Source organism: Anas acuta, chromosome 7, assembly GCF_963932015.1.
Source record: "Anas acuta chromosome 7, bAnaAcu1.1, whole genome shotgun sequence".
NCBI lineage: Eukaryota > Metazoa > Chordata > Aves > Anseriformes > Anatidae > Anas > Anas acuta.
The window spans coordinates 8,495,415-8,510,253 of record NC_088985.1 but is presented as its reverse complement, the minus strand read 5'-3'; the positions used below and the strand labels follow the sequence as shown (position 1 = coordinate 8,510,253).

Below are 14,839 nucleotides of genomic sequence, written 5' to 3'. Positions count from 1 at the left end.
CGTTCTTCCAGCAACATGCTGTGGGGCTTCAGTGTTAAGTAATTCTCTCAGAAAAATTTCTCCTTTTTTCTGTTACTTGGTTGGAACTCATTAATGCTGTACACAGAGATGCACTGATAGCTAGCTTCTTTTTTGTGTGCTTAGATAATCCTTTTACACTTTGTACTATATTTTCAGCCATTTATTTAAAATAAAAGCATTACCTGTCACCCTCAATTTCTACTTCCATTCAGGGTAAACAAAATAATGAAGTCCTTTCAAGGAAAGGCTTAAATGTTTCTCTGTAGGTGAGGGCATCTGATCAAGAGTTCTCTTCTCACTAAAAATAGCTATGAATATGTACCAAAGATGAGTTTCTTTAGACGTAATCTGGGCTCAGATATAGCCCTTTAAATCATCCTGCTTGCTTGTTAGTGGAAGTCTCAAAGTCTGTACATGCAGATCACAAAATTATCTGTCATGAGAAGTTAAAGGAACACACAGTAGTATTTTGCTTAGTTGGATGTGAAGCTGTAGATGTGATTTGGAAATAAACATGGTTTTGGTAGCACTTGTACCTGAATCTAGATTAGCTGGAAGACTCTGAAGTATTTTTTACTTCTTTGGATAAAGTTATTTTAGCATTTATTGAAGCTAATTTTAAATTTAAATCCTTTTAACAAAAAGGACATTCATCTGTGAAGATCAAATTCCTGTAATACTGAAATAAATAACTTGTAATGGAATCATGAAATTGTTGTTTTTGCCAATATTGAACCTTATCCATATACAGTCTCCCAGATGACTATGTATATATAATTTAACCCTTTTCAACAGGTAGAGTTACAGGAGAAGGACTAGCAAAGTAGTTGCATAGAGAGCCTTTAAATGTTTTGGGTTTTTGACAGTTGTAAAAATAAAATAGGAAAATCAGATACCTCTACCCCGCTCTACAAGAGCTACATGCCTTCATCTCCTTGCACCTGGGAAGGCTTTTTTCATACTGTTCTTTGCTATACAGAAATTTACACAACTAGGGATCAGTTCCTTTCTTCCCTATGCATGATTTTGTTGCATGTTTTTTAAATAGTTAAGTAAACTATTAATCTAAGACAATCTATATTAAGTACACTTTTGTTTCTTATGTTTTATAGCTTTAATGCTTACTGTGCAACCGCTCTGAATAGCAGATTTTTTTTCTTTGCTACAGAAGAGCACAGACGGAACTCAAAATTCTGTTTCAGCTTAGAAGTTGTTGGTGCCTTGGTGCCATCTAGTAGTGATTGTGTTCAGAAATATCTCTTTGTTTTTACCTGCAGAGAAGGAACATGAATACTATGGAGTCAGATACATAGCACGGTGGTGGTGGGTGTTTTTTGTGTGCGCGTTATTTCCGATGTATGCAGGAAACTCTGATCTTGAATTTCATATATAGACTTCAGGAGGGGAGATGGGGGCGCAGCTTGGGCCAAGAATTTATTGCTGTACTCAAAATGTGAGCCAGCTCTTCAGAAGACCTATATATTTCCACCATGTCTTACATCTCCCGTATTTCCTTACCAAACATAGGTGCTTTACCACTGATGTGTTGTGGCTTTTGGCATCTTAAACACTTACTCTAGTCTGACCAATTTTAGATACTGAATTGCCAGTTCCTGGGTAACAACACAATTGCTTTTGTATCTTATTTTTTTCTTCCCATCCTTGTCCATCCTCTCCCCCTCTCCCTCCCCCCCCCCCCCCCCCCCCAAAAAAAAAAAACCACAAAACATTAAATTTAATACTCCTTCTGGTTCCAGCTACACCCATTGCTCTGTTCTTGCTGCCAAAACTCTTATTCAGGGATTAGTCATCCTCTCAAATACTGTTGTTTCACCATATCTGCATTAGAAGAACAACAAGTATCAACCCTTGTAGGATTTTGCTTGTCTACTGTGACTCTTCAGCTCAGATCTTCTCCTGCTTATAAACAAATATATATTTATTTCCATGCAATCTATACTTCATGTTTCATGTAAACCATAAGGTTTACGCGGGACTGAGCCAGTGTAAGATTGATGGTACTATATGTCACTGTGATTGTGGTTAACCAATTTTACTAAGTATTCGAGGTAGATTTAGGCGTAAAGGAAAACTCACAGGCATGAAATTAGTATTATCTTTATTCTTCTGATAAGGTAAGAGTATCAAAGATACTGGAGTAGTCTGATTACAATTTTCAGTTAACCACTGAATTAATTTTGATTTTGAAGAATATTTTATATAACACTTGGAAAAATAAGTGTTTAAAAATTTTCTTGAGGTTCAGGGGAGAGACTGATTCCCGAAACCAGATGTTAAAAATGGATGTGGATACAGTGATGTAACAACTATCAATCACCTTTCCTTCAGCAGTCATTTATGATTCCTTGGGTATTTGTTATTCTCCAGAAACTTCACGAATCATGGTAATCCACAAAGAATTGCACAGTTGAACAAAATGGAGATTCAGCTCCAAAACACGATTACATCAAAGTCATGATAATAGAAATAAGTGTTTGATAAATGTTACTGTTTATCGTCTTTCCCTATCTTCATCCAACCCCCATACATGAGATTTTCTCCTTTGCAGTAATTTAGACAGTACATGCTAATGCAGAGAGGTACTTTTTTTTTTTTTTTTTGTAGTAGTAGTAGTATAGGTAGCTGTTGAGGGTTTCTGCTGACTCCAAGAGCTTTATAGTTCTTATGTCAGTGGAGACAGTGGTATTAATTGATGCTGAGTTGAAGTGGAGATTTGGAGTCGTCTTGAACTTGCAGATTATCTGGCCCTGAAGTTCAAGAGGGTATTGTTGCCAGTAATAATTCTCTAGAGGCATCCTTATACTTGCTGGTCTGAGGTATACTAATGGAATGTAATGAGTAAAGTCTATCATGCGTTTCCTGTCTGTTGCCAATATCTGCTTGAGTTACATCTCAGCCCTTGCAAACATTTTTTAACTTGTTTTGCAGTTGAGCATCTACATGTTATCTCTTGCTTCAGTGTTTTACTCTTCTTATTTAGATTATTTTCCTTTTTGTTTTCTCATTTGCTCTTTCCCTTGACTTGTTGCTTTAACATTATCTCAAACTTTTCCATTTTATCTTCATATTGCTTGGAAAGATCATATCTTATCTGGTCATGCCTCTTTGTCTTGCTGCAAGATGATTTTATACTAAGAGCTGGTCTATGAGATGTGAACCAAGGATTGGACATAACATTAAGACTGTCTAAAGGTATTTTGAGTATGGTCAGTCCTTGTCTTGACTGTACACGGTGGTGTGTTTTTCTATGTGAAAAGGCAATTTCGAAGTCAGAACCAAGATCTAGAAGGACGTCATTATTTTGCCCTACATTTTTTTTCTAGTTTCATCATTTAAACTGCTGAAGGAATTGTCCCCACACCCCTATGTGGATTTCAGGTCACTTAGAGAAGGGTAAAGCAACGTACAGGAATCATTGTTCTATTTCCTCCTATGTTTCTCATCTACCTCTATTTTATTTTTGCCACAGAGACAACTTTTGTTATCACAGATATGATCACCTGTAGTTATGCAGTTTAACTTTATTTTGTGTAATTTAACTAACCTATCTGCTCCAGCTGTTTGGCAAGAAGTAACTTGGCCTCTAGTCTTGAGAATGCGGGAGGTGGTTCTTGTTGGGGAAGGGATTTTTGTTTCATGGTGGCAAATTAAAATGGAGGTTTGCCTGCCTTATTTCTGCTTACTGAAATCTTAGATCCACACTTATACTATATCCTTAATTTTATTGGAGTCTTTACTCTTTAGCTAAAATATTTTATTTAGGATGTTGAGCTTGGAGTGTTTGTCACCAGGCCCTGTGACATCAGGGCCCTGATTTGCCATCCCCCTACCAGCAGTGGTGTGTGGTGGTGGACTCTGAAATACTCTGAGCAGCAATGCTAAGTGCTTGCTGCGAACTATCATTGCTTGGCAGTTGAAAACAAGGTGTACTGTTCCAGTTACTTATATGTTTACTCCTTAGTGCTTGGTGCTGCTGTCAGTGACCCAGGTGCCTCAGAGGGCTGCGGTGGCAGTGTAGGCCTCAGTAGGCCTCATCTGGGTATTGGGGCCCATGGGGACCCATCGGCTCCCCTGCTGCAGGGGAGCGAGAGACTTTGCTTTGAGCACCTGACTTCTGCCAAGTCTTTTTGTTCAAAAGTTTTGTTGGTTGTGTTTTGGGCCTGTTAAGAGTGGCTTTCTCATTCATGCAAGAGGTTAGGCATACAAGGTTTCAGGGGCTGAAGAGAATTGTGCTAGAAGTTGCCATTTGTGCGAACACAATGGATGCTGAAGTACCATCTAAACTAAGATGGGGTTTTGGTGGTGTTGGTGATCTAAGCCTAGGTGTGTGTTTGGTTTTAATGTGCGAAGATAAACTGGTTTTTGCCTTCAAAGCCTTTTCCTAATCTGTGCAAAACACAAACACTACCTGGACAAGTGAATGAGAACTGCCAGTGGGTGTGCAGTTCAATTACTTCCTGTGTTTTTTAATAGCACGAAAAATGCAGGGTATCTACGAAACTTGATATTGTGCATATAAAGAGAGGGAAAAAAAGTGATGCTCTTAAGTATAGTTTGAGACAAACATGCATTTGTTCTAAAAATGGAATTTAAATATGCTTTTTAAGATTTCAAACATTTTCATTGTTGAAATATACTGTGTTTAAAAAGGTGTATGTATTTTTCTGTTGTACTTAGTAAGATTAAACTGAGGAATCTAACTTTCCATGCTGAAAGAGAGGGACTTATCACTGACAAAATGAATGGCGGTTTTCTGTTTTTGGTGGTGTACTCGTTTTTTGACAGCTATACTTGCAGTTCTGGGAAGTTTTTGTCACTTCAGTTTGAATGAGCTGGTTGCTGAGTTAAAGTTGAGAAAAACAATTGCAGAAGTGCCCACCCTGGCAGGTGCAATAAACTTACAGGTTCTTTTCTTACATGTTTTCCCTTTCCTTGTGAATAAAGAGTAAGGCAGAAATGGCTGAGAAGCATGAATCCCAAAGGCCAGGTAATTAGAAAAAGATAACTTCGTAACACAAATGATAAATACTACTGCTTTCATTTGATGACTTGCTTCTAAATGAGGAAAGGCCTGATCAATAGGTTGTTCTTTTTCATCTGCTTTTTGTAAAATACTTCCTCTGAATTGTAAAATTATTGGGGTTTTAATAGAGTTCTGTTTCATTATTTCTCTGCATCAGGGCATTCCTGATTCCATCCAAAATCAGCTATACAGAAATTACAACTTAAGACAATAGGAAATCGTATTTTAATGTAAAAACCCTCCAAAGTGTGTAAACTGTATTATTTTTTAAATAAATCCAGAGTAGCTGGAATACAAAGAGGTTGAAAGCTGCCTGAGATGGATTTTTTTTTTTTTCTTGAAGGCCCAGTGATCTGCAACTGGAGTCAGATTTTAGGGTCAGGTCACAGCCCCATTTCTTGTGTGTGTGTCTTACAGTATCTTGTGTCATCTGTGTGCTCTCCACAGAGAGTAACTTGTGTGTTTTGGCTGTGTAAATACCACAATTTCTTTGGAGAAAAGTGAAGATGGAGATAAAAAACTATTTAAGAGTTTTCTCATTCTGAGGAGAAGAACCTAAGGATTATTTATTATGCGATTTAATCTTGCTGCCAAATGTGCCTGATACTTCTTTCAGTCAGTTGATCCTTCAAGATGGGGAAAGTATCAATTAGTACAAACCTACCATTTATTTTATGTGAAAAGAAGGGAAACCTAGGCAGAGGTACTGTTTAGCAGTCTAGCTGGTCATGAACTCAGAATTACAGGAAGTTCAGTCTAAGGATGAGTAAATGTTTTGTGTATCACTTACAGAGCAAGTTCTGTGTTCTGTTTTGCTTATTTGAGAGCAGTGCTGTTGTTTTCAGGGTATGTGGCATAACACTGAGTTTACACTAATAAAAGTATTCCATTGCAACATGCTGTTGAAGCTTTTATGGAGTGATTCCAAATCTGTTTTGTGAGGAAAAACAAACAAAACAAAAAAACACCTGGGTAATACTGTTTCTTTTTTCTTACACTTAAAACTGCCTCGGGTAGAACATTAAAATACAGTTAAAAGTTGATGCTATGGTGATCTATGCTGTGCAGAGTTCTACTGTGGTGCAGTTTTCAAGATTGCTACCTTCAAGTTTAAGAGCTATAAGACAAACTCAGCTTCTGCATTTCTAGAGGTTTATGACCCCTCCTGCTCTTACAGTAAAAGTGGTGGTTTTTTGTTATTTAACAAAAAAAAACAATGCCAACAAAAAAACAAGTAGGTGACCTGACTTAGGAAGTATACAAAATACAACTTTTTGCAATTTTGGTGTTCGTCATGCAACTTTTTGAGCTTTCTGATTATTGTAGTGCATGAGCTTTATTTTAGAAATACAGCTTAATTAAGTCTGCTTAAGGGTTCCCAGGAAAACTGTGATTTCTCAAAAAAATAAACAAATTATTTTCTATGGCAAACCTTTTTTGGCAGTTATGATCTCAAATTGCTTGACAAACAAGAGAAGTTATTTTAATGGGTGAAAAAAATAAGTCTTGCAGCAAAAACTTATTTTTTCCTATGTAATATGGCGTTTTCAAATACGTGGAAAAGATGATGATGATGATCACAGTCAGCTTGGAATTTATCATGAGGTTTACTGTTTAGAGTTCAAAGCCAGTAGTACTCTGAGCATGCTTCTACTTCAATAAATGCACTTAATTTAAAATGCATCCAGACATTTTTCTGCGTAACTACATAAGACAGGAGATAAACTTGTCTTTATAGTGACCAAATTGTGAGCCTTCCTTTTGGTCTAATGTGGTAAATCGTAGCCTTGCATTTTCAAAAGAATTTGAAGGTATTAGTTAGCCAAATCTCAGTGACTGCCAGTCAGACCTCTTTTCCTTTGAAGATCTCATCAGGCATCTCTTTTGTATGTCTCCAGAATGTATGCATCTCTGAAGCGATGGGCTTTTATTTTTTTTATAATTAGAAATAAGGAGGACTTAATTTCTTTAAGACGCAAGTTTCCAGTCTTTAATGAGTGGGTGAAGTAGTGATGGGACATAACAGTTGCCTGGAATGAGCATCATTCACTCCTCTCTTTTCTCCTCTTTTGTGGTTCCCTTTACATTGAATCTTTTAAAACTCACTCCTGCATTCATTATTTGCTTTAGCATATCCTTTCTCCTTTTAGTTAATTCCTCGCTATTTTCTGTATATTTATTTGCCTGTTGCACAACTAAGAATAATCCTGGCCCAAAGCCCTCTATCAGACACAAGTGAATTCTTTGAAATAACTTTTTTCACATCTGGATTGGAAAATTGTGAGAAGTATGTCTATGTTGCTGATAGAATTTCATCCTCCTGGAAATGTCTTATTTCAGCTGTAACTTATTATCCAATATTTGCTGAAACCAAAAATATAGTATAATGAAGTCTGGCTGACGCTTTCAATTTTTCCACATGGTGTGCTAATCTGGAAATTGTTTTGTTATACTGGGGATTTGGACGGAGAAGATAAGAACAAGGAGTTTTTAGAGAAGTCAGCCTTAGTTGTGACTTACACTACTATCGAAAGTTTACTGGTATTGTAGCTGATTATTTAATGCACTCATTTTCTTCTTGGATGTGACTATAATTTATTTTGGAGTTAGATTTTTTATTATTGCTTACATTTGTTGCTCATGACAAGAAATGCTAAAATGTACTGCTTTGTTTAATTCCCTCATCCCTACCATTCTTCATGAATTGACTCTTTTGGACAGTATCCATTTTTTTGTGTATTGTAATTCTCGTTTGTATGAGGATTTTTTTTTTTATCTCTCTCATGGAAGTTGAACCTATATCCTCCATATAGGAGGAACCAGACCCTGAGAGTTACCACTGAAAAGCTCTTTGTCTATTCCTACCTCTTACTTGAGTATTGTTTTAGTCCTTCGTATTTTACATTTTTTTCCACTTTACAGACAGAATTTACAGTGAACACTTGTATACTTTTTGCCATTATGTGTATTCAATAACCTCCTTAAAACTTACTACCCTCTTCTTGGCAAAATTATTTTTGTATAGGCTATCTAAAATGACATTACCCAGCATATCAAGGGAATTAGTTAGTCCCATCTATTTGGGTACTGACAGCAGCATATGGAGACCTTTGTCCAGTTGCATTCCTCTCAGCCCAAAAAAGACCCTGACAAACAGGAGTGACTCCAGTGGAGAGTCACCAGGTTGGTCAAGGGCCTAGAGCAGTGGATGTACAAGCAGAAGTAGAGAGAGAAGAGCAGGGTTTGTTCAGCGTGGAGGAAAGGAGGTGAAGGGAATCTAATTGCAGTCTTTATCTACTACCAGGAAAGGAACCCTGGGAAAATGCCTTGCTCGATGCAGCCTAGGATGGTATTTTTGTTTTAGTAGATGAGTTTTCTTGGCATCCTATAACCATTTTGTCATGTACTAATAAGGACAGATCTTCCTCATTTCTGCAGGTGTTCATGATGAAATACTGTCTTTGTACTCATGATGGTCAGTTATTCTCATATCAAGTATGATCTCATATCAAGTATTTGATCATTGTACTTCTTGACGAGATCGCGGTATAGGATAAAAATTCTTCAGTCTCAGTAGACAAGTCCAACACTTTTTAGAACCGAATTTGTTTCTGTGTGAAATCTTTGGTGTTACTTGGTTCGTTCTCCCATATTTATACTAAATGTGTTAGTGATGCACTGTAACTGTGTCATTTTAAAATTCTAGTAGAATGTTCCTATGCCCAGCGGACTTGCTCTCTAAAATGGAGAAAGCAACAGAAGGCTACATTGAGCCAAATAAGAACATGTTTTTCCAAGTGCGTGTTTGCACACATACAGTTTTTACCCTGTTAACTAGCTTGAGATTTGCAGATAGGTTGCATTGTGTTATGCTAAACGCTGTTGAATTTCTTATATGAGCTCCTAAACCAGGAAGTAAATTTTTTGAGGCCTGGATAGGCTTACAATGAAAAACTGCTTTCAGGTAAAGGTGAAGCAAAATCCAACAATAACAAAAAACCTTGAAGGCAAACTGATGCATCTTAAGGCAACTGAAAAGAACTCAATTTAAATTTGATGGTCTTTACTTAGAAAGTATCTTAACATAACTTAATAATGTTTTTATTGAACTGTAATGTAAAGTTTTGCAATTCACTCTGAGATGCACCTGGAGCACACTGTGGCTAGCAGTAGCCTTCTGAAATTCATGGACATGGAGCAGCATTCTTGGTTTGCTCTTCAAATTTCTTTTGGGTTATCAGAAATCATCTCCATCTATCACCAAATTCCTCTCAAACAAACATTATTAGCACAAGTCATGAATTTGTAATAATAATTGATAGATTACAAATAGTGGACAAATTTATCTTTTGCAAAATGAACTCTTGGTTTTGTAGTAGGGCAATAAAAACTTAATTTGGCTTAAATGAATTCTTTTTTTTTTTTTTTAACAGATTATGGAAGAAACAAATACACAGATTGCTTGGCCATCAAAGTTGAAGATCGGAGCAAAATCGAAAAAAGGTATTTTGTTTCGTTCTTTTTATTTTTATTGGGTGGGATTAACTCTTAAAGAAGTAAAGCCATGGAACAAGCAATTTTGTCTTTAGAATCGCTGTATCGGTAGTGGGCATCTGAAACTTTTTTATTTTAATCTTCTATTTTGGAGTATTTCTTGCTGAATTTATCTCAACTTTGTATTGATATCTGATGTAGAAATCCATTTTAAGTAACTTGTGCTTCTGCAGGTATGTTGTCAACACTGATGTACGTATTGTCTTTAGCACACCAGCTTTCTTCTGTATAATTTTACATACCACCTGAATGGCTTCTTTATTTTATGGTAGCCAAAGCTAGTTATTTTTCCTGATAAAACTGTATACTAGTGGGTATTCTGTTGTTCTTCTTTTTTTGTTTTGTTTTATAGAGTAAAAGATGTGTTAGTGAAGCCCAGTTAGAACAACATATACTGTTTGTGTTCCTTACAGCAACAGTCTGTATGCTTCTTTGTTTTCTTAATGAAACTGAAGTAGAGTGTTTCCTTACTAATGGCTGCTATTATCTGTTTGAAATTATGCCTCTTCTCAAAGTACAGGCTATTCGTATGTATTGATTAAATCATCTGGAAGATCTTTCTGAAATAAGCATTCTAGTTCTGTTCTTAAAGGTTGTGACTGAATGAAAGTAGTACTTAATTCCTCAGCTGCAGGAGAAATGAAACTGGGAATGTTTTTCAACATTGCACATATTTTTGTTCAGGCTGATACATATTAAAACCCCAAAAGGTGGAGTTCAAATAATTTCTCTGTATGTTTTATTTAGAATGTAGTGGAAATGTGGGCTAACCTTTGTAAGTGAAGAAGGTCTTACGAGAAGAAAAATAATCTCTTCAGAAAAGTGCAGGATTAATAACATGGAGTAAAATGAGATTTGGTCTCTGAGGTACTTTCCCACATGCTATTGAAGTACAAATTTTCCACCTGTACAGGAAAAAAAAACACTTGAGAGGGGAAAATGGGGGAAGAATTCAGACTGGAAAAAATGCAAGTATCATATATATATATTCAAATGTGGAACTAATGTTTATAGGAGGGTGAGAGTAGCAGGTCTTTGTGCAATCCTGTGGTCTACTGCCTACCGTGCTATGAAACAAAGTACAGCTAAAGCTTCTCAGGAAACTGAGGCAGGAGAGGTGTATGGGGTTTTATTTTTTATTTTTTGTAGTGGGTAAAAGAAGAAATGAAGCAGTACTTACATTTGTTTTCTTTCCAAGTTAAATGATCCTAGTTCTGAAGCTGAAAAGCATCTGTGAAGAGAGCTAAGGCTGGAATGCTGGATTGGTAATTAGAGATGCACATTATGTAAATTAATCATTTTAGTGATCTCAAAGAGAAAATGCTAGATTGTAGATAAAGCCCTGTAAATATATGGGATGAATTTGAAGACCAAGGGTAATAAAATAGCTAAAAGATATGAGATGATAAATTTTTAAAAAATGGGGGGGTTGGGAGTGGGGGAAGAAATGCAGAGTACAGTAGGGCACGCTGAGTGCATCTGTAATAGGAGCGAATATCTTGGAAAGTCTTCATGCCAAAATATACTTTAGATAGCGATGGGTTGCAAATGAGGAGGCATTTTAGTAATATGCTGAGCTATTAAAAAAGGAAGTTTCAAATGACTGTGGACTGCAGGGTGGCTCTTCAGTTAAGATTTTACCCTCTGGCTGGCTTTGCCCAGGGAAGTTGTGTACATGTATATTCACCTAAAATAGTGAATTACAGTTTGTGTGCAAAGAATCCCTTAACCTAAAGGTTCCTATTTCTTGTGAAATACAATGTAGTTTATATATTCTGTTTACATTTGGTGTCAATTGTTTGCAGTTCTCTAGCTTTCCATTTGTGGACACAGCAGCTGTTTATATGGGGAGAATACTCTCAAGTGGTTAACATACTTTAGCTTCGCTTAATGGCACTTTGTGATGGAGAGGGGAGTCTGACACAAGGAACTGGACAGCTTGCTGTGGACTTGAATTCTGAGCACAGGCTGTTTCCCCATCTCCTTGACTGCCAATTGAGTGCCTGGTAAGCAGTTGGTGGAGAAGCAGTTACAGATGTGCAATATTGTAAACCAGTCGTATACTGCATGTTATCATAATCAAATTAAACCTTTTTTAATAAAGTTTAGCTGTATGAATAAATATAAAATATAGCTTGCCTGCAGTATCAGTAGTATCGCACATCAAGAAATCATGCTTCTTAAAGGAAAAACCATTAGGAAGAAAACCATTAGGAAGACCTCTTTGTGTCATGTTATTGAGTCTACTGTGAAGTGTTTAGGGCTTTATGTAATGCTCTTCTCGCTGTTGTCAGTTTTTAATTTGATGTTGATACTATTTCAGGAAGGACAGCTTACATATTTTCTTTCTAATTACTGCACATAAATGGAGATTTGTAGACAAGCTGTGCATCGGAAGGGTCAGTCAGGATCTAAATATTATGTTCTGTTCTGTACAAGCCCCTGAATCTCTTTCTGATCCCTTGAGGAGAAATTTGCTGTGACGAAGCTGAAGCATTCAGAGCAGTGACCTCTAAGTTGCTAAACTTTATTCTTTTATATTTACTACAACTTCTAAATTAATGGCTGTGAAATAACCATGTAGAGTATTTAATGGGGATTTAACTCAAACTCTAAGTGTTTTCTTAAAATTTTGAATTGAAAAATGCCAATATCTTCACTCACTATATGCAGATTTTAAACAATTTGCTAATTAAAAATTATTTTACTATGAAATTTCAAAAATAGCCCTTTACAAAGGCTAGGATTCACAAATCAATTATCAACTCTCAATAGTTTCATGAAGGCCAAAACAGGAATTTCCTGGCTTTAATGAACACCAGATGTTGCAGTCTTGCTCGGGTGATGAGGGTGAAGTATTTTGAAATGTGTGTTTAGAAAACACACAGTTCTAAGAAAATATATAAATAAATAAAAAAATCTTCCAATAGCATCTTTAAGAAAGCCATTTGTTCAGGTTCACAAGGAGATTCCATACCATTAAGGCTTTAGAGGGGGAACAACTTGAAACTCTGTAATGCCCGATCTCTCTTTGCCAGTGACTGGAACAACCAGAATTGACATGCTGAGCTGTGCACCTCTGCTTTTACATGGGGGGTGCAAGAGGTGGAGTTGAGGGCATACCAGCAGCTGATGTTCCGGAGGCTTCAGATCTTCTGAAGTTCTGTGAATTAATGGTCAAACAAACGGGATTTTTTTTATTTATTTTCCTTCTTATGCGATGCTGCCACTGCTGTTTATACTGTCACACAGGAGACCAGGTTGGCTTAAAACAAACTGGAAAATTTTTACTGTTGGATAGTTTTCTCTGTGCACTTGCTAGCTGTTGTAACCCAAACTGTATCCTCAGTCCACTTCGCTGTGTGATTGGTTGGGTGGACTTGTGAGGCAGAATGGATGAAAGCAGTGGGAGCAGGTGAAGACCCCATTATTTGGCAGCATGTGTTGGGCAGTTGCAGCTGCTCTTTGGAACTTCAGGGAATGGGTGTGCAAGAGTTGAGACTTCATGTGTGTTCATCTTCTTTCATTCCTCCTTTTGGTAATGTTCTTCTCTGTATAGGTGTGTGCCTTTATTTTCGGTAGCTGTAAAGAAGTTGGGGGGACATGCATGTGCTGAGAACATGGGCAGCTCTGCAGTAACGCTTTGCCAACAGTCAGCATAAGAAATCACTTCAGCTCATGGGAACTTAGTGGCACTAGGCAGGAATAAATTCAGAATTAGAGCAGGGAAGATTCGGAGAAATTAAAAGAGGTGGTAAAGGGAAATGCAAATTACACTGAGCTTACAGAACAGGGATAATTATGAGTCTCTAAACCTCTGATACACCTCTGAAAATTATTTAAAAAAAAAAAAACAACAACAAAACTACTAAACATGGAGGATTGGCTTGCACATCAGCAGTTCAGCACTTTGCTTGCCAGTTTTTAGTGTCACACGTGCAGGCACTTCATAATTTAAGCATGTTCCATGGAGAGATTACCTCATTTCTTAATATACAAATGCAATCCTGACCATTTCAGCTCCCAATACTGGGACTGAGCTGAATCCCCAACTCACACAAAGGAGAGAGAGACTGCTGTTCCCAAATGGAAATTTGAGTGAAACACATGGCATAAAACTGTAGAACACCTCAGCATTGTTTTTTTTCTAGTGTATTTATGAACGCAGATGAAATGTATTGAATGGTCATGTTCAAACCCGGTATTTTAGGGTGAAGTGAAAGTGGGAGAGTTGATAACCCCCCATACAGCACCATAACCTCTTCCAGTGTGTGAAGAAGTCATATTCCTATGGATGGAAAAATGAATCAAGGACTGAGTCCTGTCCAGAATCCCACAGATGCGGTCAGGCAAGCGGCTGCTGCTGTTCATTCTCAGGTAGCAAGTTGCCTGCTTGTAGATGGTGCTTTCTGACAAGCATGGGTCTGATCTGCTTGGAAGAAAAACAAGTGCAGGTTAGGTAGGAAGCTTGGAAGTTGCATGTTATATGTCGCATCTCTACTATAGATGACTGATGCTCCTTTTGCAGCATTGCCTTCCCTCCCACACTGCCCATACCTAATTCTGCCACTGCATGGGATCTCTGTGGTAACCACAGGGATGTCCTGTGAAAAGAGAGCTCTTGTTTGGTGACAAAAATTTGAGGAGGAGGAGGGGACCCTCTGTGTCACTGAAAATGATGTTTGAATCCCTGGTTTAGGCTGTAGAGGTACGTAAGCTTGCTGCTGGTGCACAGGAGAAGAGCCAGTGGACTGACTGTCTCCTTCCTTTACAAACAGTATACCCCACCATTCTGAACTGAGCAGACAGAAGTATCATAGACATAATCCTCAAATAATATTTAGTACTGAGACTAATGAGGCAGCAGGTGAGCAACTTTGAGTACTGTGGAAAGTTTGTGGCATAGAGAAGAGGTCTGGGAACCTTTCAGCAAGAGTTCCTTGTATTGGTGTTACTTGATAATAAATGGAATTAGATAGGCTGCATTAGATAAACAAATAGATTTTCCTACTTCCAGTGTTCACTGAGAATGATGGAATACTAAAAGGGTTCTAGTGTGGCTTGCTGTGCTTCGGGGGCTGGCATGTCTGCAAAGTGCAGTTCTATAATCTGAAATTTCCCTCAAGAATTTGTTAAAGTCTAAATTTAGTCTAACAAGCGCGAAAATAACTAAAAGTTACCTAATAGTTTAGGCTATCTACTTCTGTGTTGTTTAACTGC

At 37.3% G+C, this 14,839-nt stretch overlaps 1 protein-coding gene across 2 annotated transcripts in view; it reads left to right on the top strand.

The window, feature by feature from the left end:
• The window catches only part of BICC1 (BicC family RNA binding protein 1), a 102,795-nt gene that overhangs the window by 41,557 nt on the left and 46,399 nt on the right, over nt 1-14,839 (top strand). For both annotated transcript variants that reach the window (XM_068688741.1, XM_068688740.1), the window contains exon 3: nt 9,499-9,568. In XM_068688741.1, coding sequence (XP_068544842.1) covers nt 9,499-9,568 — 70 coding nt within the window. The remainder of the gene's footprint in view (nt 1-9,498; nt 9,569-14,839) is intronic.